At 38.1% G+C, this 14,928-nt stretch overlaps 1 protein-coding gene across 6 annotated transcripts in view; it reads right to left on the reverse strand.

Moving 5' to 3' along the window:
- DLG5 (discs large MAGUK scaffold protein 5) overlaps nt 1–14,928 on the reverse strand; it is a 98,099-nt gene that overhangs the window by 40,405 nt on the left and 42,766 nt on the right. For all 6 annotated transcript variants that reach the window (XM_039553683.1, XM_039553681.1, XM_039553682.1 and 3 more), the window contains exons 3-5: nt 8,759–8,924; nt 3,528–3,671; nt 1,835–2,018 (exon numbers count right to left, since the gene is read on the reverse strand). In XM_039553683.1, coding sequence (XP_039409617.1) covers nt 1,835–2,018; nt 3,528–3,671; nt 8,759–8,924 — 494 coding nt within the window. The remainder of the gene's footprint in view (nt 1–1,834; nt 2,019–3,527; nt 3,672–8,758; nt 8,925–14,928) is intronic.

Genomic DNA, 14,928 nt, shown 5'->3' on the forward strand with positions numbered 1-14,928 from the left:
TAAGCTAAACACGTGGTAAAATGCAGGCATACACAAAATTTAAATAGATTTAAACCCACTCCAGAAAGCCATATTCCTGAAGACTACTTCCCAAAGGAGTTTAAGAACAGGTTTGAGAACAAATTATTTAAGAATCCAAACAGAAACAAACCACTTCTCACCGTCTAAAGCATATATGTAATGTACTGATGTTGAAAACACACTAAATAATTATCAAAAAGAGGGACTAATATAGAAGAAATTGGATGAATTCAGCATAAACTTCCTAAGAGATTTGACAGAGGAAGATGGACCTACCAGTGCAATAAATGTCTCCTGTTTAAAATCCTAGTCTGAAAGAAAGTAAATAGTCCCAGCTGGCCCAAGAAACACAGTCGTGGCAACATGAAACTCCATACGTGAGCTGCAGAAACTTAAGCTGGTCAGCTGCTACACAGCAAATCCATGACAATCCCACACAAAGCGTAATTTGATCAAAAGCTTTTGCTCTCTGAGGCCACCAAGATGTATTTTGTTATGGCCTGACAACAGAACACGTCAGAGGGATCAACACAGAGTTAGACTAATTCATATGAGAAATTACAGGGACAAGATAAGACTTCTGGCACCCCTTCAAGATACCATGATTCACTCTGACAGGCTGAGAAATGGAGTTACACAATTTTCCCACTAGGTTTCATACATAGTTTTCTTTAAAGGTTTAATCACGATGTTGACATGAGATTGGATTTCTTAAAATCAATCCCGACAAGGATACATCAGCCTCCTTCTGTGCTTCCAAATAATTTCAAACTTCAGCAAAATAGAACAGACTTCTCTCAGAGGTTCTGCATCCCTGCTTTGCAGACTGGGAAACTGAGGCACAGATGAATTAAGCTATTTGCCCAGGTTGACACAGCAAACCATTTCTGCTATCTTCTGAACAAAGACACTAAACAGTTTCACAGCAGAATTTGCAAGATAGCTTTAGAGAAATGGATAAAAAAGGAAGAAAAAATCTTGACTCATCTTTGCACTACCTTCAAGTACCTCCTAAAGTACCATTCAGCACATCCAGCTTGCTTTGACCTTTGCCCCTCCTACCCTAGCAAATAATTATTTTGGCTTGCATAGATTTTGCTTCTGAAGCCTAATGTTTGACTTGCAAGTTTGCCCTGTGAATCAGCCTACACACAGTGAACCGCGATAGTCTGCTTAACCATTGCACATGTTACCGTAACAATTCTAACTAAATGAACAGACTTTCTGGTAGGTGAACAGTGGACCTGATACAACCAGTTTCTCCTTAGTATTACTCTTTTTAAATTTTCAGAATATTTCAACAACACTGGCCTGGAAACAGCCTGTGATATAAAGTTCTGAAATGTCCAACTGTTTCAGTCCTGAAAATGTTGTCTCTTTTTGTTTCAAGTTCAAAAACATTAATCAACCTTTTGTGATTCTTTCCAAAAAACAAATAAACATAGCATGCAAGTTTAAAGTAAGCCCTGTCCCATAAAGTACCCTAAGAAAACAGTCATCTTTTTAATCACTTTGTAACTTTAATTTTTGACGCCTCTCTACCCACTTTAAAAAATATCATGCATACACAATCTTCATGAACACCTTTTCATCTCTGCACTTAAACACTCCTTATTCTTTTTTTCCAGCTAGACAAAGAAAATCAATTAGTAATCAAGATGTCATTGTCTCCCCTAATACTGTACAAGACCAGGAGGCTGTTTCAGAACCAGTAAGACACTAAAGGCAGCAGCAGCGCTGCACACTCAGATTTCTTTATGAGAGGAAGAATTCACGATCTCTTGCAGCACAGACACTCCAGGCTGTAGCTCACCTGCTGCTGCTGGCTGCGCAGGTCTGTTATCTCCTTCTGGTCCTCATCATGAAGTCTCTTCATCTCCTCACACGACTGCTGCAGGTGATTGTGTTCCCGCACCAACTGCGTGTTTTTCCTCTTCAGGGTATCCATGTCCTCCTTCAGCTGGGACTGGTCGCTCAGCAGCCGACTGTGCAACGTGCTGTCACGGCACACAAAAAAATACTCTTAGAGGCCAACTTGCAAGGACAAAGTCCTGGAGTAACTAATTTCAAACATGAGTTTCCTACCAAGGAAGCAGGTCAAACTGACTCAATTCTGCATACTTGTGTACTCCGAGCACCAGGAAAAAAACAAAACCAGAAACAAACAGGGACATAAGTATGAAATCAGATGAAAGTACACAGCAGTCTTAAACCTCATCAGAAGGGATGATGGATTTATGCCACCTGTCAATGCCACTTCATAGCCATTAAAAGCAGGCAGACAAACACAAAGAGCATAACATGATGATTCTTGAGATAACAGGAATTGTCCCACCAATCATTTCCACTTTCTCTCAAGCTTCTCAGCTGAGCATCAGCTAAACAAAACACAGATGAAAACAACAAAAATCTCCTTGTGTGCTACTGTTTTAAAAACAAACGAAAGCCCCAAACTATCAGAAAAACTGCACAGCCAACAAAAACACACTATGTATGTTTCAACTACACTCAAGATAAAAAGTTCCTCCTCACTTCATTATGCCAGCCATAATTATTGAAAGAAATACACTCTCACTTGAACAACTGAAAGCTGCATGAGGAGGCTATCATTCAGATTAAAATTCAAGATACAAGTCTAAAATTAGACTAAAATGCTGAAAAAGAGCAGGTAAGTCAACTGAATGTATTTTACCACTGCAGATCAAAAAAGTGGCTTTTGGATACTGTCAAGTATTTCTGTGGTTGAAACAGAATTATTCTAACTGAACTCTCACACTTGCTGGTAAATGTTTAAACAGGTATTTATATATAAAAAAATTGCATTCTAAGATACACTTTATTTCTTCCATATGAAGTGAAATACCAACATTTCCTCCACAGAATGACCAAAGCATTAAAAAAAGTTACCTTAAAATTAGAACACCTGTTAAAAAAAAAGCCTTTTCAAAAATTATATTCCCATAATTAAGCACACGTAATCTTTACATGTAGGTTATTAATCTGCTGTCATTCAGATTTCAGTGACAATGATAAACTATTTAAAATGTCCACTTTTTTTTTTTTTTTTAAAGAGCACGGGGTTTTAACAACTACTGCAGAAGAAAATAACTTTTGAATTTAACCTGTGTTAAAACTTCCACAAATCGTCACGAGAGCTATCACAATCTATTAAAACAGAGTAAGAAATTTCATTCTCTTGGATTATATTCTGCTCTCTAGCCTGAAAGTAGAACTATTAGATAGCAACTTCAAATCAGTAATCAGGCTCTGTTTTTTGATCCCATGAAGACATTGGGGATTTCTAGCTCAAATTCCTAAAGGTAAAACAAGCAGTCCATACTTGATCATTTCAAATGGGCCAGAAATGTTTTATCTGATGTAAGCATCGATCTTGCAATTTAAGTAGAAAAACAGCATTAAAAACTACCTGATTACCATGTTCTAATACTTTTTGATCTAGCACAGAGTGGTAAACACTTACCTTGTACAGCTTTACTAATACTTACTGATAAAAATCTGCCTCTTTTGCTGCTTCTTCACATCTTTTCAGTGTCTTGGTGTGTTGGTTCTGCAGAGACTGTAGGTCTGACATGGCCTTCATACACTGAATCTTCAGCCTTTCATAATCATGATTTGGTTTCGGACTAGGCCTAGCATGGAAAAATAATATGGGGTAAAACAATGGCTACTAAAGTGAATGAAAAGCCTGGGAAATTACTATCCAACAAAAAAACGCTATCACACAACTGATGATATTTAGGTTATAATATGCTTTATTCTAAATACTGACCAGTTCCCATTAAGATGCAACTGCTAATAAAAAGCCACTGACCTGAACTTGTGTTAGTTTTATATTGAGATGTAATACCTCATAATGGGATGATTTTGTCTAACTGTAACTAACATGGCCCAATATGGTACTGAGCCTGCATATCCCTCTATTCTGAGCAGCAGTACTACCACAGAACAGAACCTCAGTTGATACAAGAACAAGTCGATCACAGGACACTCGACTTTCCTGTGCCACCACATCAAACTCTCAGTGACAAAGCACAGACCTGCAGTGAGGGTAGGGCTGGAAGAGGCTGCCAAAGTCAGCTGGGCATGCATGGAGACCTGGGTTTAACAAAGCTTCTATAGGCAGCAGCTGAAGGACCCTGTCTATAACTCCCTAGGAAAAGCAGTTAGGCTTGAGAGAAAGACTTCCATTGGGATATCAAACACACACACTGTGCTGGCAGAACTTGACCTGTTCAACCAAGTCATTCTGCTGAATTACACACCTGATTCTGTGCTACCATATTCTTTAAAGCTACCATAAATGAATGAGAAAACATGCCAGAATCTACCTCACATTTCCATAAGATAATTAGTTGAACAGAATTTGGGTTATTAAAAATCTCCAACACAATATAATCTCCATCAAGCATTTTTCAGTAAACTGAACGAAATAAAAGCCAGTCAGTCAAAAGAAAAATTTTGACTCAAATTTCTTTTGGATGTTTGGGAGAGAAATTTTCTAAAATAATCTACGTTGTCAAGAAATTGACTGGCATAAATTATGTCTAGAATGTATGGTACTTGTACACGATACCTTTAGCTGTAGATTAGAATTAATTACACTTGTATATCATGCTAGAAACTAAATTAGCAGGATTCTGTCTTCTTACTTTGTAGCACCAAGCATCTAAAAGAGACTCTAAATTGACCTGTTCCTCCTCTGTACAGTTACAGGATTTTTGCACCATTGAATTTTCCAGTTTCAAAATGAAGCATCTGACAGCTGTCCTGTGTATCATCTCCAGGGCCTCTTATAACCCCACAGGCAATGAAAAAAATAACATGCAAACCACCAAAACAGAAAACGAATGCCTCCAAAAGAAAACAACTGCTTTCTAATTTAACTCTGCTTCTTCTCATATCAGATTTGCTCCATTGCTGCACAGATCACTCTTCCTCCCTCAAACCTCAAACTCCCCCAAATGGCTTCTCTGTAAGCACAGCCTGAAAAGCAATCAGAATTTTCTTTGCTTCATACAAAAAAAAGCAATATGGATTCTGGAACTGAAAAGCAGCTGGAAATTGAATCAAAATGAAAATGGTTTTGCACTACTGCAGTGGTTAGAGTTGTTTAAAAAAAAAAAAAAAAAGAAATGCCAGAAACATCTGGTTCACAGATTTTCAGGGGGTGTGTGTATGATATAAGGTACTTTTTGGCAACTCAGTTGCATATGTTTTGCTGAGTAGTGAGGCCTTCAATCATAATTCCTCCTTTTCTCCTTTCTCTAGAGAAGTGCTTCTGGGGAAAAACAAAACAAAAGCCCCTTCCTTGTTCAATAAACTTCGCCAACAACTAAAAGCCAAAATCATGTAAAGTAACCAAATGTTCAAGTCATGACTACAGGGGTGCCTTTTAGGGTATTTTTAAATTCATTCTTGAGGGATACCAAAAGTAGAATGTTACTCACACAGTATTATGGATATCACTGCAACTAGTGAAGGGTTATTCTTTTAAAATACAGACATAGTTAGCGTAAGTTAAACTCGATTTGTAATGTTCACACCCTTGACAGAATCACTAAAACCTCAAGTTATTGATTTAAATTAGACCTTAGGGTAAAATTATTGAAAGTAGATACCATCTGTCCACCACAGTCTTCAAATGACAGCATTAACTGGAGCACAGTTTAACTCTCAGCTGTAACATTAAGCTTACTGAGACCTATTAACAGATGTTCCTATTAAGCTATTAGGCCAGTCTGAAAGCTATGGTGAAACTTGTTCTACAAGTCTAACATCCATCACATGTATTTCATATAGTGCTGAAATAACACTGACATTCTAAAAAAAATCCAAAAAACAAACAAACCAAAACCCAAACCAACCAATTAAAAAACCCAAGAAACCACCTATAAACATGTGGAAACCATGTAGGTAACCACACAAGTTAGCCAACCTACACAATGAGGAAGGACCAACAATGCCACCAATAACATTATGCATTCTACCTCATCTTCATGAAATAAAAACCACATGGATATCCAAGGCCATATGTTCCACATTGCTGTTCCAAGGCTTTATGTCTCAGCAAGAAAAATAGGAGTAAGAGAAGAAGGAATATTGGTCAGAAGCCAAAAGTCAAAACTGTTGCAACACAACAGTCCATTCAACCACATGTAGTGGCTGACTCTTATTTAAGCAGACCACCACAGTTTTATGCTAAAATGCCCCAGAAAATACTGAAAATTACAGTTTCAATAAAGGAGAAGTATCAGTTACTACTTTGGAAGCTCTTGTTCAAACATTAACAAAATTTAAAATGCTAGTATCAAAGGCCCAACTGTTTTTTTGATATTTATGTAAGAACTTCAAAAATCCTTTGTGCTATAGTGGAATTACCCAGGCCATAAATCAAGGCCGCAGTGAGACTGACATTTATATGTATCTGATGCTCATGTAAAAGCTAATGCCAACCACAGGCCCAATTTTGTGGGCAATGCCTACCTAACAACTTCCAAGTGTTATCATTTATTATTGTAATTCCAGCAACAATTATAGATAACACATAAAACAGTCTCTTCTCAAAGACACTTTTCAGGGGTTTTATTTGTGTTGTGGTTCTATTCTACTATGACAATTATGTAAGTAATAATAGCAGGCTTAAGTCTATAAAGTGCAACTTGAGCATGCTAAATTATTTGGTCAAATCTTTGCATAATCACCAGCACACATGCATTGATACAGTCACTGTCAATCCACAAGCATAGCATGAGCAATCCTACTCCTGTCCAGCAGGATGGCACATGTTGATCTGATTCAGCACATCACAATCCACTGCTGTGGCTCCTCTTCCACTGCTCTAGACTCAGCCAACATTTGCTTTGGAAAACGGCGCTCAGTTTTTCAACCTACTCAGCCAGCACAGCCCAGACTACAAATGTGCTGTGAGCTGTTGTGAAGCATCCAAGGTGACGTGTCAAGGTCTGCCTCTGCACCACCTGTGTTTGGTACAGCCATAGTTACAGCAGCATACACAGCCAGGAAAATAAAGCCAGGGTAGTAAAAGTCACCATCCACATAACCATCTCTCAGCTTTCACACTTCAGCATTAACAGTTTACTATGTCTGGACTTCGACTCTGGGTAGGATGAAGATGAGTTTATTAAAAGGAAAGAATTCAAAAAGTAAAACAAGTACCAGTAAGATTTCAAAAACCATAAATGTGTATACAGGTGGGAGGAGTAGTTGCTTTTACACAGAAGGAAAAGAATATCAATTAATAATCTTCATTCATTTCCCACTCTTCAAATATCTGATTGTTTGGAAACCAGCATTCTCCATCTAACATGTACTGTCCAGGGACTGCACAAATACAAGCTTTATTTTGATGGGTTGTTCTTGAAGCTGTAAACATTAACGTTTTATACAACATACAAATCCTACACTGAAAGCAAAGGATTGATTTGACAAAGAGAAAACTGGGGCAGTCTAGAGGACAGCTCATCAGAACTTTATTAATAGCATCCTGGATTATGCAGAAGATTATTGTGAGCTATAAAATCCTCTATGCCTAAGCTCCAGTTACTTCAAAGAAGAAATCCTTCTATACAACTAAGTAACTGGAAGCTATGCAAAAGACGTTGACATTTGACAATCTCTTCCTTTCCCATCCCCACAACTCTTTAAGACTGTTATTTAGAACATGATTCTCTTAAAGCAGCCCTCACTACTCATGGAAGGAGGAAGGGAGCATTAAGATGAGAAGCTACTGAGGTAATAAAACGTCCAGATTCTCTCAATGCTAGTTCACTGGTTCAAATCTTAACTTTCTCATACAGACAAAAAGTTTAATTAAAACAAACAGAAACAACAACACATTAAAGTTCAGAAAAGGTACACATGAAGGCAACACCTCCCAGAAAATCTGTTCTTTGCTCTTGTTTCAGATTCAGTGACACATTTTTTTCCAAGGTTTGTGCAGGCAAAAAGTGCTCAGTGTACTCAGACACATTTAAACATTAGCACATCTTTAACCCTTCAAAATAAACTAATTCTATTGCCTACCCAATAAAACCCTTATTTACAATTAACTCATACTCTGAGTACTCTCTTCCTCGTAACATGTCAGCCCCCAAATTAGAATGAGCTAGGTAAGTCTGCTGGCCGTTGAATGACTTAAAAAGCATGCTCAGTGGAGGAGAATTCCTTATTCTCAACATATTTCTGCTACAAGTTCCCCAATGCACGTATACCAGGAAGCTGATCTTCTAAAAAACACTCCACTCAGCCGAAATCCAAACCTCTCCCTCCTTGCAGAAGCACAGGAATAGCTGAGATTTTTTTTCTCTCCTCATTTCTGTTCTCCGGCCAAGTATTCAGAGCTATTTCCCTTTCTTCTCTCTTGTTTTCAAAACACCAAATGCTTCATCCACTGTCTTCTTTCTTTTCCTACAACAAAGCCCATGAAGCCTAAACAACTTCTTTGCTTTATTTTCTCAGCATAGAGATGAAACCTTCTCCCCTCAGTCCCACAGAAAAACTGCTGGACAAAGTAGGAATAGGCTTTCAACAGGAAGCTCTGAAACATGGATGTGGCCACATCACCAGGACGCAAGTAGGTTATGAGCAACATATAGACGCTGTAAGCTCCTTAATGCTTTCCAGGCAAGCAGGTGTCAAGACACTTGAAAACACTACTAAAGACTAAATGAAAATGCTGTATTTCCTTTCTGTTTACCTGCAGTCATCGAAGGTTGACCCAGGAGATGAAAGTGCAAGTTGCTTGCGCAGCTCATCCCTCTCGCGAGTCACCTGACGGAGCTGATATAAAATAGTCTCCAGCTTCTCACTCATTTGTCTCGTGTCTATCACAGGTGGTGGAGATGATGCTTTACCAGTCGTACCTGATGAAGAGATAAATACTTGGCAGTGAGCTAATGCCTCAAAAGAACAATACAACTTCACTAAAGAAGTTAGCACTAATTTTAAAAAACCCTATATTTCTGTTTGCAAAATCCTGTTCAAAAATGAAGCAATTCATGTAAGTTTTCATTAGTGAGTTGAAAGAAGAGTAACTCCAGTCAGATCTCATGCTAGCAGAAAGGCCCTCTGTTGCAAATTCAGTTTGCATGGGTTCCTTGCTTACTCAGGAACTTACAAGTAGTTTAAAAGGCAAGTTTGCAGTAACGATTGCAAAGACCTCAGAAACTACCATACTGACAGAAGTCATAGGTTAAAAAGTTACTTAAAATAAAGAACAATGTCCATGCTTAAACCCCCCCCCCCAAAAAAAAAAAGAGTAAAATTCACCCACATCAACTTATTCCAGTGATAGCAAGAAACTGCTACAGCACAGGGGCTCTTTTCCTTTATCTAGCAGCACAGAAATACCATTCTGCTACAGGGCTACAGACAACATTTACTTTTAATACAATTCTATGCTTTCACATGTTACAATTTTTCAGCCTAGTACGTGAAATTAAAGACTTCACTTAGTAACAAATGATGAAAACTGGGCTTCATTTTTAACAACACTGGCTAACACAAAGCACATTACAATCACTGCAACTGGACTACACATCAAATTTCCTCTAAGGGGCAGTCATACATTAAAGGGTTTTGTGGGACTTCTTAATTCTCAGCTTTCCTAATGTTAGAGCTGAACTATGATGACTACTGTCCTCAGACAATTGTAAGAGCACAACAATGTCTCCTTCGCAAGAGAAGAGAGTCTGGTGTATCACTTCCTAACAACTGCTGACAACTAATTCAGCTCTAATTTTAGTTCTGCTCATTTAAAATTAAGTTGTAAATGTAGTTTTTCTCATGTGTCTCTCAGACACATGAGAGCAGACTCAAAGACACAAGTCACAGATGTGAAAGGTAAAGGCTTAAAAATATACAGCTCATTATTTTCTACCCAAAAGAAAAATTTTAGAAATAGTTTGCAAAATTATACAACTGAAACAAGTTGCTGACATATGTGTTAACTTGTTAGGATGTACCTTTATTAGGCCTTTCTTTACTTAATGAAACAACAAAGAATAGAGAAACAATGCTCTCTGCTCATTGTCTTTTCAAAGAAAGAAATTAAAAATTATTTCACTGGATCAAATGCTAATGAATTGCAAGGACTGGCTTTTTATCTCTAAACCCAGTTCACAAAGGTATTGCAGAATGTAAAAACTCCCTCCAGCTTTTCAGCAAAAGTACCCCTGCTTTGAAGTTCCCACACCAAAATAACTGCAGTGTCAGGGCTATCATAGGTACAGCATCTACAACAATAGGATCCCTGCTCTTATACCTTCCAGCTGCTACTGTAATTCTTCAATGAAAATTTATGAGCACAGACTCTTCTTTTAATCTAACTATTCCCTAATAATGTATGCAAATGCTCTAATAGCAAACTGAAGAAATAAAAAATTGCAGGAAGGACCTACATTCTGTAGAAAGACAAACTCACATCACTCTGAAGAATTCTCAATGGGGGGATGCTTTTCCTACTGCTTTGTTTCACTCCTGCATCCAGACAAAGCACGTTCATCCATAAGGACTAAGGATTTCACACTTCCAGAATGGAGTTATCCTTTCTTTTAGATGAGAACTATACTACATATTTTTATGGCACGTTTATACAGAAACCAGTAATAATACACATGATACAGGGATATAGAGAATAAATGAAGAAAATAAATAGACACAAAAAGTCAGAATATGTATTCATTTGAAAGAGTTTGGACACATCAATGAAAAAGGAATTCCATAAACAAGCTAAAAGGTAAAGGCAGACAAATCAGTCTGGTACTGACAAGCTGGATGGGCTTTGGTAACTTCAATGGCAACCTGCACATCATCTCACTTGAGCTGACACATCAGAGGACGTGTAACATGGAAAAAATCCCCTTCTCATCCTTACAGAGAGGTTCAAAAGCTGATGTCATCCTGGGGCTGCTTACAAGCAAGACAGACGAACAGGATGCAAGAGGTCAAGAGGAAGGAGAAGATGAATCAGGAGGGCTGCTGTGCTCTACAGGGAGGAAAGGGCACTGGATGAACAATGTCCATCGCTACTACCAGTGCTAACCCCAGCAGCAGTCCCATGGACAATGTCTGCTACGCAAGACCTAGACAAGCATCCAACGGCTGCCCTGGGAATCTTTAAACACAGTAAAAGCATGCCAGAGATCTACCTCTGCTCCTCAACCTCCTTCCTCCCCCAACAGCTTTGACAGCATCCGAGTGACAATCTTCTTCAGGCAAGAACATTTGTGCACAGACCCAAAACTGTGCCAAGAAAAGAAAAGTCTGCTTTAAATAAAGACAGGCTAATCAGCCTTAGGAAAGAAGCTTTTTTCACAATTGTGAAGCCATTTGTCTTAGTACCAAAACGGGTTATTTTTCATTAACTTGTCAATTTTTACAAGTACATCAACAGATACTTTCCTCTCTAACGCAATGATATTTTTGACACATAATATCAGCCACAAGATGTACACCTGTTAAGTGCTGTAAAAACACAGATCAGTGTAATCCAGTTCTTCCTGCTCCTATCCTTAAAAGAAGACTCAAAATTTACCTCTGCTTGATTACTAACAAGCTTCCATTCTCAATAGTTGTACAAAAGGTCTTCTAAAGCTTAAATCAGATTTCTGAATGTTTAAAAAACAAGCACACACATTCAGTAAAATCCTATTTCATCAGAAAAATTCCATAGTCTTGGTTTCTTTTAAAGGAGCTTTTATTGCTGAATGCTAAAATCCTTTTATTGCACCTGACATCTTGATGCAGCAGAAGGAAAGTGACCTGTGCTTCCAGCTTTGTATTCTTTTTCCATCTCACTGCATATTTTACACAGTACTTCCTTTTTGTACTTCAACCAGTCAATCTGATCTTAAAATGCACAAGCCTGAAGGCTAAATCTCCATTATCCAAATTATGCCACCTATCAGTAACTCACCTTCTTTCTCAGACAACCTAGATTTCTGAAAAGGCATTTACTGCATGTCCTGCCAAGTGTAACTCATTCACCTGCTTTGATAAGCCCCACAACTCATTTCTGATGCAAGTTGCACTAGAGAACTCAAGCGCCTGGAAGTCACTCCCAGGCCGGTCTCCAGGTGAGCAGCACGGCACCGAGTCCAGGAGCAGCCAACAGCAGGGATGTGTTGTGTGGAGAGAACGCACTTTGCCCGTAATGCAGTACAGTCATTAAGTCCTGAGCATGCACTGACTTATCCAAAGTGAGATTCTGCAGGATTTCCATCACAGGTTGTATAAAAGAAAAGCCTTAAAAACAGAAGCTGGAGTAATCATATCTTCCCTATTATATCCCAAACGCTGGACTTCAAAGAAACCACAAAGACCCATGACTGTAGCACATCCTGATTATAGTTCTTGATGATTACTCTATTCAACAATGACTAAAGAGATAATATGTCCACACAGAAACTGAAGAAGTTAACTTCGTATGTGGAGAAGGGGTAGCATATTTTTTAAAGAATAACAGAACATTTTAACAGAAACAGGGCTGAAAAACTTATTAACCTGTCCAAAATATACCATTATGCCAAAGGAACATAATGTTGAGATAAGAAAATGGGTACCAATGCATAGACAGCTAATTTTAAGAAATATCATTAACATATTTTGAGTTATAATAAACTCCTTGGTCTTTGAGAAATACACTTGTATGACAGATTCAACTAATTCAGAAGGCAATCTGTCACAAGCTAACAGAATGTCTAAATTTTACAAAGATTTTTCTCAAACTCATAAATTTCAAGCTCCTTCCTGCTTGAAAACAAACTCAGACTTCTCATGGTACAGTCAAGCCTTTTCCATTGTTTTCTTTCATAAAAAAGAAAATCAACAGAGATATTCAGGATATTATTTCTTCATGGCCTTGTAAATCATGACAGAAAATGTTAAAAAATACTTCCAAGAGGTATTGCAAAGCATGATCAACAGGGTTTCTCCCCAAGCTACGGAAGGTGTCGAGAGTAAAGACTTATGCCTGCTGTAGGAAAATGCATTCTAAAATATTTACTTTCTTTCAAAAATTTATGAGGACTAGAAGAGGGTTACATTCTAAATTACATTCTAGTTATTATTTAGATTCGTTTCTTCAGATGTATCTTTTGAAGTGATTTTGAAACAGCAGAGAGCACAGAACAGAACTGCATGGAGGCGAAATGAAACATTAGAAAAAACAAGCAGCAGTACACTGAGGAAAGAAAAATGAAAGGTAGAATAATGAACTGTAGAAACAGTTTCATCTGACAGAAAACCTAATAGATTATGAAAGCAGTGGCAATCATGTAACATGCAAGGACAAAAGAATGGGTAGCATTTCAGTATATTGTTTTAATTCAGAATATAAAAACATAAAAGCCAACAGCATCTAAAATAAACTTTCAACTTCAGTAAGTTTAAGACTACAGAAAGAACTGAACAGTGGTTCTGGAAAGGTCAACATGAAAGAAAATCTACAACCTAATACTGAAAAATAGCAGAGGAGATGGGGGCGGCATCTCCTTGCAGAATTTTGCTGAGCTGAAATACAAGTGAGAGTAAAATCTGTTACCATGACCAAGGTCTATGCAGCTGAAGCTTCTGGGTTTGAATTTACAGTAGCTCCCTGGCTCAAACCCTACCTTTGTCAGGCTTACAACAGTGTACTGAAAGCATAACCCACATTTAAGTGTCCACCCTGAACCCAAGGGAGACAGTGACTATGGTCACCAGCTGCACACCAACCGAGGGGATGAGACTCCTCCAGCATTCCACCCTTCACATCTTCTCCTGTAAGAGTTGTGAGCACTGACTCACCACATCAACTTCACAGCTCCAAAAGAAAACCACCTTCACCAAAAGGATTTCCTAAGTGCACAGACTGATAAAGGGTCTCAGGGAGCAGTGAAAGACACTGGGATCCAGAGGTGCTGTCTGGAGTGCAGGAGATGGGTATTCACATACACTATTTCCATTCAAATCATTGCAGACCAACCAAATCTTCAGAAATTCCTACATGGAGCTGCCAAATGTTAAGAAGATACTATAACAAGCAAAATACCATGGAGTGGTCAGCTCTTCATTAGTGGTTCTCTCACCACAGAAACCCCACTGTCCCTTCTCCAAGACTGCATCAGGATAAATGAGCAAAGGTGACTTCTTTATTGTTATGTTCCTATTTTCTGAAACAGGGCATGACGTCCATGGAGTAAACTCAAGTACCTTTGAAGAGAAAGAAGTTGTGAGAACCCTGTGCATCACTAATGTCGAACCATAGCTGCCTGAAAATGGACATCAAAGAAGACAGCAATAACACACTGAAGCAATTCAGAATGCTTATTACTTAAGAGGAGATGTTTATTAACAAGTACACTGAAAATCACTTAGAGATTAAGGATCAATCCTAGAGATAGTTACATGATTCAAAGAGTAAAATCAGAGTGTGAAGTTTACTTTAAGTGTGTGGAAGAGTGCTTATTTCCAAAAGTTTCCAGCAAACTAAATAGGTAGCTTACTACATACGAAATAAAACTATATGAAGAGTTTTAATTCAATTATTGAGACCAAATTTTAAGGGAAAACGATTTCTGAATAGAAAGACTGATTGGTGAAGAGGTGGAACATCAAAGGCAATTCCTGCAGTGCAGATAAGGATTCCAATGTGATGTACTGGTAGTGTTCCTAGTACCTTCTCTTATTCATTCATGGCTTTTCAGCAAGTGTAATATTGTCACTTGTTCCTTGGTGTTAACTGTTGAGGTGTCTTTAGCAAATATAAACTTTGTGTAAACCAGGCAAGAAATACAATGAGAGATTACTATAGGCTGTGGGGGGAAATAAATAACTGTTTCAGACAAGGACAGTGTTTGTCAAAAGCCACACCTGCAACTGAACAGT

This window comes from Corvus cornix, chromosome 6 (assembly GCF_000738735.6).
Source record: "Corvus cornix cornix isolate S_Up_H32 chromosome 6, ASM73873v5, whole genome shotgun sequence".
Taxonomy (NCBI): Eukaryota; Metazoa; Chordata; class Aves; order Passeriformes; family Corvidae; genus Corvus; species Corvus cornix.